This window comes from Liolophura sinensis, chromosome 6 (genome assembly GCF_032854445.1).
Source record: "Liolophura sinensis isolate JHLJ2023 chromosome 6, CUHK_Ljap_v2, whole genome shotgun sequence".
NCBI lineage: Eukaryota > Metazoa > Mollusca > Polyplacophora > Chitonida > Chitonidae > Liolophura > Liolophura sinensis.
The window spans coordinates 16,448,024-16,463,713 of NC_088300.1; the positions used below are offsets into that span (position 1 = coordinate 16,448,024).

The following is a 15,690-nucleotide window of genomic DNA, read 5'->3' on the forward strand; positions in this document are numbered from 1 at the left end:
GTATTATATAAAGTGCCTGACGTTTGGCTGAGTATGTCAGTGTTCGTCAGCTGGAATGAAGCTTCTCTGGCGCTGAACGGATGGTATTATATAAAGCGACACGACAAACGCTCGTCAGCTGGACTCGGACGCCATCTTATTGACGGCAAATGTTCCTTTTCCAGCTCATCACGACGTTGTATTAAAAACAGAACAACGTTACAGTAGAAAATGACACAATGTAACACTGCAAATTTTGCACTTCAGTCAGCTTTTGACGTAACCATGGACGGAGTTCCTACTTCCCACTAGCACCACCTCAAGCCATTAAAACATGCATGTCGCCTCCCCATTGTGCCTAATAATGGTTGAAGCCAGGCCCTAAGTTTTGTACTTAGCCTAAAAAAAATTGTGTTACATTATATTAAATATGAACTAAAACTGCTGCTGTTATACTTTGACTTTGGATAACTGTATTGGCTGCTGAGTTTGGTAAAAATATAAATATAAAATATGACCTAATACCAGTATTAGCTAATACACTTTCGAAGAACTGGGCCATGGATTTTAAATGATTTAGCCTGGTGTCTGACTAAGATAATTTTCACCATCCATAAATCTGACGCCGCCACTACGGTGTCCGAGAGGCATAAGAGGCAGAATCGTCTGAACGCTATTCATACCTAATATATATAACACGGTACATAATTCTAATGCTTGAGGCAGATGATAGAACTTTACATAGGCCTATTTGGACATAAAATACGGGAAAAATAGTCCAATCTCAACCAAACAACATTCGTTCGAAAGCTGACACACTAAGATTTACATTGGTGTGTGAATCGGCAAACAAGCATGTTTTCACTTGACTACACGAAGCCGGAAACCCATAAGTCTGTACGTATTGTGTTTAGTAGGAGAAATCCGGTAACGTTGGTTAGCGCGCTAGTGCAGCGTAATGACCCAGGGGCCTCTCACCAATGCGGTCGCTGTGAGTTCAAGTCCAGCTCATGCTGGCTTCCTCTCCGGCTGTACGTGAGAAGGTCTGCCAGCTACCTGTGGATGGTCGTGGGTTTCCATCGGGCTCTGCCCCGTTTTCTCTCATCATAATGCTGGCTACTGTCGTATAAGTGACATATTCTTGAGTACGGTGTAAAACACCAATTAAATAAATAGATAAATAAATAAATAAAAAATTAATTAATCAAAGTGTGGATGTTGTTAAACCATGATTCAATGCAGGCGTACCCCTACGTATACAGTTTTCATTGGTACACGTTCAAAAGAAAGCGGTTCGCCAGTCAGGTTGATAAGTACAATATTGGGAAGAACAGTATAACCGGACGATATTCTCTCAGCAGATTGTTAAATTTTCTTTTGTGCTTTATCTTTACTTCGCCCATCTGTCGGTCAACACTAAATTTAGGATGATGCTTTTAGCAGTGATTTTCAACCAAGTACCTGACTGTTGGAGCTTTTCTAATTCAAATAGCTGGTAATGCTTGCTGAAGTTTCTTTCCAGTCACTCTCCAGTGGCTTGTTTGAGTAGTCATCTGTGGTAACCGGGTCACAACTTGTAATAATGAGCGAAGTATCCAGATCACCGTTTCACTGATCAGTTAAGCATAACACACTAGGAGTGTTTACCCGAAAAACTATCGAGAGAGAAAACATCATCTTAACTCAGTATTTCGGCATATGTTTTTTTCGCGATCATCAGAAAAGTACAGAATAGTTCACACGCACTTGAGATCATGAACGGGATTGAAGACCTCAGTTTTCCTGCCCGGTGTTGGAGCGTACCTGTTTGTGTGATGCTTGAAAATAACTTTACGTTCTATCATAACATAATGAAGGCTGACCTTATACTAAGTTTTAATTTTTCGATTTTTTATTATTTTTGATCCATCAGGAAACCCGCATTATAACATAACCAATGGTAGTTATAGATCACAAGACTAAAATAGGGCCTATGTGAAATATGAAGATAAGAACAAGAGCAGTGTAAGATAAGCATGATGATTATTTGTTTGATTGTTGTTTAACGCTATAGTCAAGAAATTTTTTTTTATTTTATAAAATATATGGGTGGAGGAAACGAGAGTGCAGGGGATAAACCACCGACCTGTGGCATGTTACTGACGAACTTTTCCACAGGTGACGTAGGAATATATACAGCAAATTGTCTTCAGTGAGCGTCAGACCGCTCAAACGGTCACACTTTAAGCGTCGACGACCACAGCGGGAGAGTACAACACAACAAAATTGTGTATATTTATGCAAATATATTTATGCAACAAAGGCATTTTTTTATTGCTATATATGTTTCTGTATTGTTTTGATGTGTATACCGATAGCCATTCAAATTGTATTTTAATATTATTTAGCATTAAAATCATGTGATTGGGGTGTTATTTTTTTACACCAATAAAATCCACCGTACTGATTAATTTAATCAGAAAGTCAGGTTAACTTAATCTCACATCTGAGAGATCTTACGAGATCGTACAAAGTATCAGGTAAACCACAAGATCAGAATATGGACAGTCTCCGGTAAACCGAAAGATCAGAATACGGACAATGTCAGATAAACCACAAGATCAGAATATGGACAAGGTCAGGCAAACCACAAGACCAGAATATGGACAAGGTCAGGTAAACCACAAGACCAGAATGTGGACAAGGTCAAGTAAACCACAAGATCAGAATATGGACAAGGTCAAGTAAACCACAAGATCAGAATATGGACAATCTCAGATAAACCACAAGATCAGAAATATGGACAAGGACAGGTAAACCACAAGATCAGAATATGGAGAAGGTGGGGTAAAGCAACAAGATCAGAATATGGACAAGGTCAGGTAAATCACAAGATCAGAATATGGGCAATCTCAGGTAAACCACAAGATCAGAATATGGCATGTTGCAGGTTAAAATGTACATTTCCTCGTTTCACTATCTTGCTAATATATTTCCTTTTACAAGTATGAATATATTTTGATCCGTCTTCACTGTACAATATGAAAACAAAATTTTCCATGCCCACTTATACCTCCGTAGTTTCCTTTTTCTCAGTGAAATTACCAATTCAATGGATTAAGCGTCCACGTTTGAGGAGGATATCTGTCTAACAGAGTTCTCTCAAACAACGGCTAAACTGTACAAGTTGGAGGTTTTTGACAGTTGTTTTGCGGTGAACGGAAAAACCTTCGTACTGGAGTCCTTTGTTTGCAGAAAGTCAAGTGTCACGCGGACGTTAAATGTTACATGTTCGAAGCAAATGACAAAACTGTGAGAATGTGAAGGATTTCATTAAGATAAACACAAAGAACCGAAAAGATTTTCTCGCATAATGTCAACTGAACAGGGCATGTATAGGCTTACCTTTATATTAACTGAATGCTCGGAGTTACACGCCATCTACTCAAGAATGGCACTCATACGAAGGCAGTCATTTTCAAGCGTGGAAAAAAACAGAACAAACCATGGATACATGTCATCAAACGATTTTATTTATTTCTTATTTATTTGTTTAATTTGTGTTGTAGTACGCACTCAAAAATGTTTCACTTATACAAAATTGTGCTTTTATTTTCTTACAAATGATTTTCCAGCCTCACCCCCCACCCGACTCAAGAAAGACTTTTGGTTGTCATAAATTACACACCTTTACCATTTAGGCATGTGTAGATTTACTCAAGCGTTTTCCTGACTTTTTTCAGTCAATATCCCCACTTAAAATTTTGTGTGGGAAGAAACTCACGAACTTTCCCACATGTGTCGCGCAGATTTCCGCTCCCACACCTAACTCAGTGCCTATGCCATATTTGGTGGTAAGCAACTTCCAACAACGGATGACCAATCTAACTTGCATAAGCAATGTTGACCCTAGACTCCAACCAAGGATCGAGACTATAGTGGAGATATGCAAGAGAAACTCGAAAATTCCAACGCCATTGGTACTGAACCAACAATTGTAAAGTGTCCAAACACCTTACAGCAAACAGTTCTCCAAAAGGCACCCGGCATGTGCTTTTGGATATGCTCTTGGATTACACACCCGGTATATGCTCTTGGATTCAATACGCTGAGATAAACCTTGGAACTTAAGTTGTTCTATGACAGCACCACAATAACCGCAATAGTTGGCGCGAGAGAGCCGAGTTCAAACCCGATTCCCGACTTTAATAATGTTCAACATTATTTAAACATCCCGAGATATCAAATAAACGTAACTGACCTAGAATTAATAACGTGATTGTCAGAAACAATTTAAGGGTCGACCGACTCCATCTTGTCATGACGTTGGCAGTGTCCATCTTGTGACACAGACGACAAACAATACCAGGGGTCGATTTTAAAAAGCCTTTTGTGACTTAAATCAAAAGTTAAAATCGCTTCACAATGCTCAGTTTTTGGTACTGGGAGTTGAAATTCAGACACACTTGTCTTAACGTAACATAGATTAGGTGAATAAAATTTTAATTTCTAAAGCCGAAAAATTAGCTTTAAGATCGCATTTTAAAATTTGACTTAAATCATAAATGACTTTGTGGAATTGGCCCCAGGCGTATTCGTGCAAAACTTCAGTTCTTATTCCCCCAAATCATTAATCAATGAGCACAGAATGTGTCGGAAATGTATCTTACTAATTACTTCCCTTTGCAGGTATTGTGGGGCTAGCTGCTCCTGATGGGATTACAGTTATTTTAAAGGTTGGGTGGCTATCATGTAACGTATCTTCATCACAGGATTCCCTATACTGACGAATCAATCATGTAAGCTGTAGCAAGCAGGTTTACGGACGTGATATCTGACCTCCAGATGACACGTGGACGCAACTGGGAAAGCAAATGTCATCCCGAGAACAGCAGGCTATATATCCTGATCAGTACATGGGTCTGTGCTGGTAATGAGTGGAGTCCTATCAGCTAATGTAATACTAACGGTTATAGACCCCTTTTTGGTAGCTGGGTATTTTCTTATGGTGTATGTGACTGGCTAATTCATCTCGATGGATTCCGTGAGTGATTATGGCTGAACATCATCAGGGGAAAACTGCAGCCACATTGTTGCGATCGAAGAACCGTGCCATGTTTCGAACGGATTTATTTACTTCATTGGTGTTTTACGCCGTACTCAAGAATATTTCACTTCGTCAACGACGGCCAGCACTATGGTGGGAGGAAACGGGGTTTAATCCGAGGGAAATCCACAAATTAGAGTCTGCCATGTTTGGAATTTTTTTCTTTTAACTTCGGGCAAGGTGAGGGGCCGCGAAATCTTATCCTACCAAACATTCTAATTAAAATTTGCATGCCCTGTATAAACAGAATGTCGGGTGTGATAAATTTTTTGCAGCCCGTCACCGTGCCCAAAGATGAAAAAAAAAATTCCAAACATGGCACACGCTGATGTCCGATTCGAAAGTTTAAACGGCTGGATTACTGTTGAACAGTGATTTATCAATGCTGGCTTCAACATATTACACTTCGGGCGTTTTAGGGAATCGGTGGATAGCAAAAATGAAGTAGGGTTCGAGCCGGGGATTTATTTGGTGAAGTAGTCCGCGTGGAAGTGTATATGACCGAAGCTGGTATGGTAGGAACGTCCAGCTTAGCTCTGAGCAACGGAGAGCAAGTTTCGCTAAGAAGAGCACACCCAAACCATAACGTTTATTTTTGATTGGTGATTTTATTGATAACACTTTATGGTACATTTGGTTTACAAATAACACTGAAAGCATATGTTTATGAACGTCGTATATATGAAAATCACATGGAATTACCGGTATAGAATCAACAGTATGGTATAGGAACACCCACACACTTTCGCGCATATGTATGCATATGTGTGTGTGTATATATATATAAATATATATATATATATATATATATATATATATATATATATATATATAGACAACAGAATGTGTGTGTGGTAACACAAATACATGTAAGCTACAAGCATTGAAATATTTTATTAAATTCTCTTTCTAAGACATTGATTACTTTACCCTTCTTTACACATACCAGCCCAAAAAAAGTCCAGCAAGCCAACATACAGGATTTATCTACGTTCAGCGAAGAGTCACACCAAAGATGGACAGAATATAGCCCTTGTGCAATACACAGTGAGAAAAACCTGCGACAAACCGTATACACATGTATTACTTATTACGTAAAAGCAAACATTAAGCTGATATCCCAATTCAAACTCATCAATACCACTTCTCTAAGAATACACCACGTTTCAAAACACCACGCATTATGTATATTTTCGTCAATATTATACAAAGAGACAAGAATGCAATAATCCCGGATAAATGTACCTTCAAAGAAGTAAATTCATGATGACCTATACATCAAATATCATTGAACCCGACCTACATGCATGTACGTGCCTAAACGTAGAGGAGAGCAGATTATTATAGGATACATACTTCATGAGCTTCACATTAATTCATGGTCGCAAGTTCGAATCCCCCTGGTTTGACCATGGCTTTAAGTCACAAGGTTCGCGATATATCTGTTGAGGTGCGGCCGGGGGGTTCCCACGCACCTCTGACAAGATTCCCCATCCAAAAAGCTGGCATCCGTTTTGTAAAGTAACGTTGTTCCATTGAGTTAACCAACAAAATTTGAGTCGGCTTGGTTTCAGCCAAAGTTCATTCAAAGTTAGATGGTACAGGCATCGTAAGCAGCTTTCAGAAAATTTCATACAATGATTTTTCAGAGTAAATAACTGGTTTATGTGTGGTAACTCCATAACGTTGACATCATTGTCCGTAAATATACATTCCGTAAATTACGTGACTCCATAATGTGGTGTCATTTCCGGAGAAAAAGTTTCGTGAGAAATTGTGTGAAAGTGGTCTCAAGGCAGGTCCCCAGTGACAATTTTTGCCCATGTGTACATAGCCGTTAACTGCATGTATACGAAACCAGCAAAATATTATTTTATATTACAACCCAGTAAACTTACAACTTACCGTAAGCAATATGATGGCTTTTAAAAATATTATATGTCGCAAAACAGACATTAAATACAACTACATATTTACAAGAAACATTTTTTTTCTACTCTTTTCGGTAATTATAGACAACATACAATGTATATAAGAAAGTACAAACTATATGTAACATGTACAGATTACATTAATCCGCTGTGTGTAAGGCATTCATAAAGAGACACTCCAGAGCAACAAACAACAGCAACCTCTACGTACCATATACACATATGTTCCCATAAACTGCTTACTGGAATGTTGATGCTTGAAATTGGTCTCAACATAAATTCAATATATATATATATATATATATATATATATATATATATATATATATATATATTTATATATATATATATATATATATATATATAGAACGTCAACACAAGGACACTCGGTAAAAAGCCAGCAGGAATTTAATGAACCAAAGCAAAAGTTTTTCCCAACAGACAGATTTGATAAAAACAAAGAAAACACCATTACTAAAATCAGTGTACTAGATACAATATTTTGCATGAATGCTTCAATTCAGAGAAACTTTGACACATGTCCTGCTAAATGATATGATCAAAGTACATGCAATATACAATTATCAGAAGCAACGTTAAAAACGTTACCATGGTAACATAATGCTGGCAGTATTAGATACGCTGGTCTCTTTCCGTTTAAAGAAAAGAAGGTTACAAAACTGGGGAAATATATACATACGAGTGAACCTGCAACTCATCACATCTCCACGACACACTGATATAATAAAGAACAAATGCTCGCTTAGTGGTAAACACAAAAGGCACACAACGTTGTGAAACATAAGATCCCATTATATTCTCACTCACTTAAGCGTAAGTCTTTTTTTTTCAAAATTCAGTAAGCCCAAAATCCATAAATGTTATTAACTAGTGACTTTGATTCCTCGAAAATAAAAATAGGCAATCATAAAAGCCTCTTGTCAAAGCTATACGTGCGCTGCTTCAGTATGCTGGCATTCTATATACATGCTGGTAACCGGAAATACCCTGGAAAATGGGAAATCCGTTTCTTCTAAATCAATAAGATGGCGACTCAAGCAACGATAAGGTTTGCCGACGTTCCAGTATCAATCTTGGAAGTTGATAGCTGGTTCCAGTGAAGCAGGCCGTCTACTTGCTGCAACACAATACGCGCCAAATCTCCCATTGATCTTCATCTATTCTTCTCCTTACAACCGAGACTCCATTAACCCATTATTAACTGGAACATTAACTTTATGGATTTATGGAGAGCGGAAATTATTTCTTCAACACGGATTTTCTAGAAGTGCTGCCGGAGACTCGTGTTTTAGGGCATGCAACACGTTACATGCAACCATGAAAACTATATGTTTGCATGCTTTACATGATCTGACTGGGTTTATTTCCTTCGCCTATTTACGTCCAAAGTAATTTAGATATTAACAAATCACCAACTTGACAAGCCTTTTTCTGATCTTTTACTCAGAACCATGTCTGCTGGATTACAGCTTTGCACACGTCTTTACACGCAAGTCAAAACCGGGTTCCTAGTTTACCTAGCTCTCTTATCCAGAGCTTGATACCGAATTCATGATGTAGGTCAGATATTCACTAACCAGCTGTTACCTCTCGGTGTTATGCGTAGGTCATTGATCCAGATCCGAATTCAACCAAGTTTGCAATAAAAGGCATTTTACGCTCAGTGATTACATCTGGGTATGAAAGCTTTTCACCATGTGAAGAAGGCTTTTATGAGAACAAGCCATCACTAGATGTATACGTAAGGTTGCACCAGTGCTAACTGTCTGCTTAACGGGATACAGAATCAACACTCATTGGCTGACAGTGCAGATGGTTTTCTCTAGTTAAATCTTGCAGCCTTGGTTGTGCAATAAATGTATGTATCATACCTAAAATTCAGCTCAGGCAAGGTATAGTGTAGACTTATCCGACTCTGTCACCAGCCAATCAGAATCGATTCTGTATCCCTTTAAGGTCTTAAGGGAAACAAATGCTAACACCATAGATAAGGTGTTCAGTAACAAGGGGAAGGTACATATAGATGAGATGTGCAAACCAGCACAAGTAACTGTAAACAGAGACAAAATATTGTACTACCCTAGATCCTAAACCAATTCCACCAGTACTGCAAAATTTTAGATGCATTTTGATGACTATAAAATGTATTGTTCAGGTAGGAGCCTGTATGAACGTCTCCGAAATTATGAAATGAACTGTTCAGATAAGAAAATTTTTTTGTCTAATATGCCAATACCTGCTCAATAATATCTTTGGTAGAATTGGTTGAGGATTTAAGATAACCATTGCTGGTATGTTTGCTAATAATCAAACCAAAAAACAGAATAACAATCACCTGTTTCCCATTCTTGTGCTGAACTACTGGGATAACCTGAACGACAACAACAGTTACCTCATCCGCTGGTTAGTGTTTCTCGATAACAGGTGAGATAATCCTATGTTGAGGGGAGATAATCCATTTTGATCCCATGATAATCCACTCACAAGTCAAATAATGTTAACGTCAGGACAAATGTTACAGAGGTACTTCTTGGCAAAGATCCATTCCAAGTTTGCTACTATTATCACAACAAATCCATTATATGATAGTATCGAGATGTAGGAATCTCAAAACAGAAATCTTTTTGGCGTGGCCTCTTTATGCATACCCATATTATGCCTGCTATGGCGAGTAAGAAGACAAGCCCATAGATAAGCCCCAGGATAAGGGCCAGCGTCAGAGGGTTGATCCCTGCAGGTCCACGGCCCACTGCTACCCTCGGGGAGGTGGTTGTTGTGCCTTGTGAGGTGTTATCTACAACAGGGCATAATACAAACAACTACATGCATACATATGCTGAGCAGAGAAATAATCACGGACTAATGTACTGACTAAATTTAATGAGTGAATGAATGAATGAATGAATAAAAATATGAGGATGTACCTGTTTTCTACCATTATCTTGCTACCCTAATTGCTCAAACTTTTCCCATATGTGAGAGCAACTTTCAGTGAGAGTTATGCACCATTTTCATTTGCTTTCAGAGACAAAACTGCATTGGTTAGGTTGACCAATTTCAGGACTTCACCAAAAGTATAATTTTATCAGTCTGCTTGAATAAACATCTTAAAACACACAAAGGTTGAAGAATTACAGTAAGTTTAATGAAAGTAAATTAATTTGTGTGTAAATGTCACACAGAGAAATAAACTCCAAACATTTACATTAATGGCACAATGGTTAACTTTTCAGATAATAACTCTGGCCAAAGCTGTGCACACTGATGTACTTGTGATAAAATCTTGTGGGTAAACTAAAACTGATCATCTGCTTTCTGTAAATTGTCTTGTGGAGATATTGCTTGTAGATCCTGTCTGCCGAATATGTGTATGAATTACGTGACATAATATTTCTTCTCATGTGATGAATACTAAATAAACAAGTCATATTCTTTTTCATAAAAAACATGGTGTTCATCAAAACCAATAGCACTCTTCAACAGTATACATATATACCAACGTACAAGTATGTACCAATGTTGTCATTTTATCACAGACTTCAACTCGTAATACAAATGCATGTACTGGTTAAGTGTTGACCACACAATACCACCTGATCTACATCTACACTTAGTCACAACATCTTGGGTCATGACAGTTTTTATACCATTCATTTTAAGTGTCACAGTGAACAATAATATACGTTCAGATGACTGACTGCTGCTGTCAGTTGAAATACATCATTGGCCAAAACTTAATACTTAAAAGTAGTTATTAATACTGTGGTAATCACAGAACCAGTTTACGTCGCAAATGAAATTTAGAAAAGTATAGATCATACACTAATATCAATGTAGAGATGCTCATCTGCACACTTAACTGACGTGATTCACAGAGAAATATAATCAGCTAGTACACATTGTACAAAAGAAAAAAATTAATTATTAATTAATTAGATATTAATTTTAGTGTGCATCAAACAAATATACACATGTGTAACATACAATAACACAAGGATCTGCTTATGTGCAGGCAAGTGCATGTTAAGTGAGAGAGCTCAGGTAAAGCATTAGTGATTAGGTTTGAAGATCAAAGGCATTATAGACAGGGTTATCACGAGTGGAGGTGCGACAAAAGTCATTGAGCCAGCCTCTTGGAGGCGTGTTTTCACAGTAACTAGTGGCGTCAGAGTCTATGTAAGAGAGATAACTCCGTTCACAGCTCCTTAAGCTACTGTGGTCAGTGAGGGAGGAGGTAGCATCAAGCTTAAGTCGGGCGTAGCAGCGAGCCCCCCACCACACCACAAAGGCCAGCAGGAATATGAAGAGTAGGCCGAATACGTATGCGAGGATGATAGTGATATAGGTGAAGCCTGATTGGCCGGTTATGATAGGGTGAGGAAGGCCAACTGTGGAACCAATCGCAGGATCGTCAATAACTTCTGTCCCATTCTCAGCTGTGGGCAAGATAAAAACAGGCCCTTAGGTTCCTGTGTACACATCTTTTCCTAACACCAAACGTACATGACATACCAGTACAAACCAGGTAAACAAGCTACACAGAACATACCAGTACAATCCAGGTAAACAAGCTACACAGAACATACCAGTACAATCCAGGTAAACAAGCTACACAGAACATACTAGTACAATCCATGTTAACAAGCTACACAGAATATACCAGTATAATCCACGTAAACAAGCTACACAGAACATACCAGTACAATCAAGTTAAACAAGCTAAACAGAACATACCAGTACAAACCAGGTGAACAAGCTACACAGAACATACCAGTACAATCCAGGTAAACAAGCTACACAGAACATACCAGTACAATTCAGGTAATCAAGCTACACAGAACATACCAGTACAATCAAGGTAAACAAGCTACACAGAACATACCAGTACAATCCAGGGAAACAAGCTACACAGAAAATACCAGCTACACAGAACATACCAGTACAATCCATGTTAACAAGCTACACAGAACATACCAGTACAATCCAGGTAAACAAGCTACACAGAACTTACCAGTACAATCCACGTAAACTAGCTACACAGAACATACCAGTACAATCCAGGGAAACAAGCTACACAGAATATACCAGCTACACAGAACATACCAGTACAATCCATGTTAACAAGCTACACAGAACATACCAGTACAATCCAGGGAAACAAGCTACACAGAACATACCAGTACAATCCAGGGAAACAAGCTACACAGAACATACCAGTACAATCCAGGTCAACAAGCTACACAGAACATACCAGCTACACAGAACACACCAGTACAATCCATGTTAACAAGCTACATAGAACATACCAGTACAATCCAAGTAAACAAGCTACACAGAACTTACCAGTACAATCCAGGTAAACAAGCTACACAGAACATACCAGTACAATCCAGGGAAACAAGCTACACAGAACATACTAGTACAATCCAGGGAAACAAGCTACACAGAACATACCAGTACAATCCAGGGAAACAAGCTACACAGAACATACCAGTACAATCCAGGTAAACAAGCTACACAGAACATACCAGTACAATCCAGGTAAACAAGCTACACAGAACATACCAGTACAATCCAGGTAAACAAGCTACACAGAACACACCAGTACAATCCAGGTAAACAAGCTACACAGAACACACCAGTAAAATCCAGGTAAACAACATACCAATGCACGTGTGTACAACACAACAAATGAGTACAACCAATGTAAGGATCTCTTACAGCACAGCTCATAGATACACACAACACACCAATAAAACCCATGTAAACAACTTACAAATGTCACTCATATTCACAATTTACCAGTACAATTTCTTATACACAAAATCTGTATGCCCCAGGCGTCCTCAGCTCCAGAATACCTCACATCCATACAACCTCAGAATTCCACCTCAGTACAACCTTCCTGTACACCTCAGCCTTCAACATGCACACAACCTTCCTCCATAGGTCCACATCCATGCAAAATGCTTGTACACCTCAAACTTACACATCCATACAACCTGCCCAAACGCTTAAAAGTTCCACACACATACAGTGTACAACCTGCCTGTACACTTCAGATTTCCACTTTCATACAACTTGCCTGTACATCTCAGACTTCCACATCCATACAACCTTCCTGTACACTTCAGACTTCCACATCCATACAATCTGCCTGTACACTTCAGATTTCCACATCCATACAACCTGCCTGTACACTTCAGATTTCCACATCCATACAATCTGCCTGTACACTTCAGATTTCCACATCCATACAATCTGCCTGTACACTTCAGACTTCCACATCCATACCATCTGCCTGTACACTTCAAATTTCCACATCCATACAATCTGCCTGTACACTTCAGACTTCCACATCCATACAACTTGCCTGTACACTTCAAATTTCCACATCCATACAATCTGCCTGTACACTTCAGACTTCCACATCCATACAATCTGCCTGTACACTTCAAATTTCCACATCCATACAATCTGCCTGTACACTTCAAATGTCCACATCCATACAACCTTCCTGTACACTTCAGACTTACACATCCATAGAATCTACCTGTACACTTCAAATTTCAACATCCATACAACCTGCCTGTACACTTCAGACTTCCACATCCATACAATCTGCATGTACACTTCAGATTTCCACATCCACACAACCTGCCTGTACACTTCAGACTTCCAAATCTATACAACCTACCTGTACACTTCAGATTTCCACATCCATACAATCTGCCTGTACACTTCAAATTTCCACATCCATACAACCTGCCTGTACACTTCAAATTTCCACATCCATACAACCTGCCTGTACACTTCAGACTTCCACATCCATACAATCTGCCTATACATTTCAAATTTCCACATCCATACAACCTGCCTGTACACTTCAGATTTCCACATCCATACAACCTGCATGTAAACTTCTGATTTCCACATCCATCCAAACTGTCTGCAAACTTCAGATTTCAACATCAACAAAACCTGCCTATACACATAAATTTCTACACTTCAGACTTACACATACATACAGCCTGTCTGTATACTTCCACCCTATGCATATAGATCACAATTCTAATTTTTCAATAGTTTCATTAGGCACATAACATGGGTGTTAACAATACAGGTACATGCATCACGTACACCACAAGAAGGGAAGATACATGATTTTGCAACTGTCATTTACTCACAATTTAAATTTTTCAAAAATCTGCACATTTTATCGTATGTTCCTTTAAGTTTAATTTGTAAAGTGAATGAAGACCAGTAAGGTTTTTTCATGAAACTTTTTTCCATTAATTTATGGAAATATTCAGTTATCTCCCCTTGATTGCTGGTTTAGAGGTGTGGTTTAGAGTACACCCATGGCACACACTGCAAGGCTTATACAACAATCAAGATATAATATTAAAATATAACCATCAGTTCTTATTAATTTCTTAATGCAAATTAATAAGATGGGTAATCACAATGTCGATCAATTTCAGAATGCAATTATATGCAACTGGCAGATACAAAATCAAGTTTGGAGTGATACTGGTGCAGACAAAGGAATCATATTTTCCCATATTTTTACTTTAACTTGCTTAAACATTATACAATCCATAAGAAAAACTAATACGATACCAAAATGATACTGTGCCGAAGTTTTAAATGGCATATAATATATAACCATCATTGCCAAAATCAACTGAGAAAAGTTACTGACTGACAGATTGCACAGGAGACAAGTTAAACTGTGCGTCAAGTATAGGGACAAATTCAACAAGGGGAACGCACCAAACGCATGTAGAAGGCACAACCAGTTAGGTAAGATAGTGGGTTTGATTAGTAATTAACAAGCAGGTAAAAAGAAGGGATGCAAGAGGTGCCAATATTGGAAAGTTTTATAAGCACACTGAATTGACACTCACCACAAACTTTGCCAAAAAGCCCAGAATCAGGAGGGCAGTAGCAATAGAAGTCATCAATCCAGTCTACACAGCGCCCCCCATTCTTACAGGGATTTGGGGAACAGTCATCAATGTTCACACGACAACTTGACCCATTAAAACCTAGGTAATACAAAATGTAATGCAGACTATAAAGTGCACATTTTAAAACAATGTTTTTAAAGAATGGAACAAATTATTTTTTACTTTTATACCAAACACGTCATTTTAAACAAATTTTTGAAAAGAATGTTTTACAATTTCCGCCTTATAATAATCAAATTTTAGCAAGCTGAAACGATATGAGCTCACCTTTATTAACAACTTCATGAAAAATACTTAATAATAAATGACATTTTAGCCCTTAGAGAGAGTGAGTAAGTGCTCGGGGTTTAACATCGTACTCAACAATTTTTCAGTCATATGACGGCAAAGGAATCCTTAGGGTGTATGTAATGTGCCTTCTTCTTACAGGATGGATTTCCACCGCTCTTTTATCTAGTGCTGCTTCACTGAGACGATTTACCGAAGACAAGTAAGCTGCCCCGCCCAAGCCATTATACTGATACGGGTCAACCTGTCGTTGCACTATCCCTTTCATGCTGAATGCCAAGCGAGGAAGTTACAACGTCCTCTTTTAAAGTCTTAGGTGTGACTCAACCCAGGATTGATCCTGGATCTACTGCTCCCAAAGTGGACGCTTTACCAACTGTGCTATCCAGGCCAGTTTTAGCCCTTAGATAAT

General features: G+C 38.4%; 1 protein-coding gene across 1 annotated transcript in view; it reads right to left on the reverse strand.

Annotated features, from left to right (window-relative positions):
• Positions 1-7,371: 7,371 nt before the first annotated feature.
• The window catches only part of LOC135466946 (neurogenic locus notch homolog protein 1-like), a 28,220-nt gene continuing 19,901 nt past the window's right edge, over positions 7,372-15,690 (reverse strand). Inside the window, 2 exon segments of the mRNA XM_064744701.1 lie at positions 7,372-9,811; positions 14,928-15,068. Of these exon segments, the coding sequence (XP_064600771.1) occupies positions 9,582-9,811; positions 14,928-15,068 (371 nt within the window). The 3' untranslated portion in view covers positions 7,372-9,581.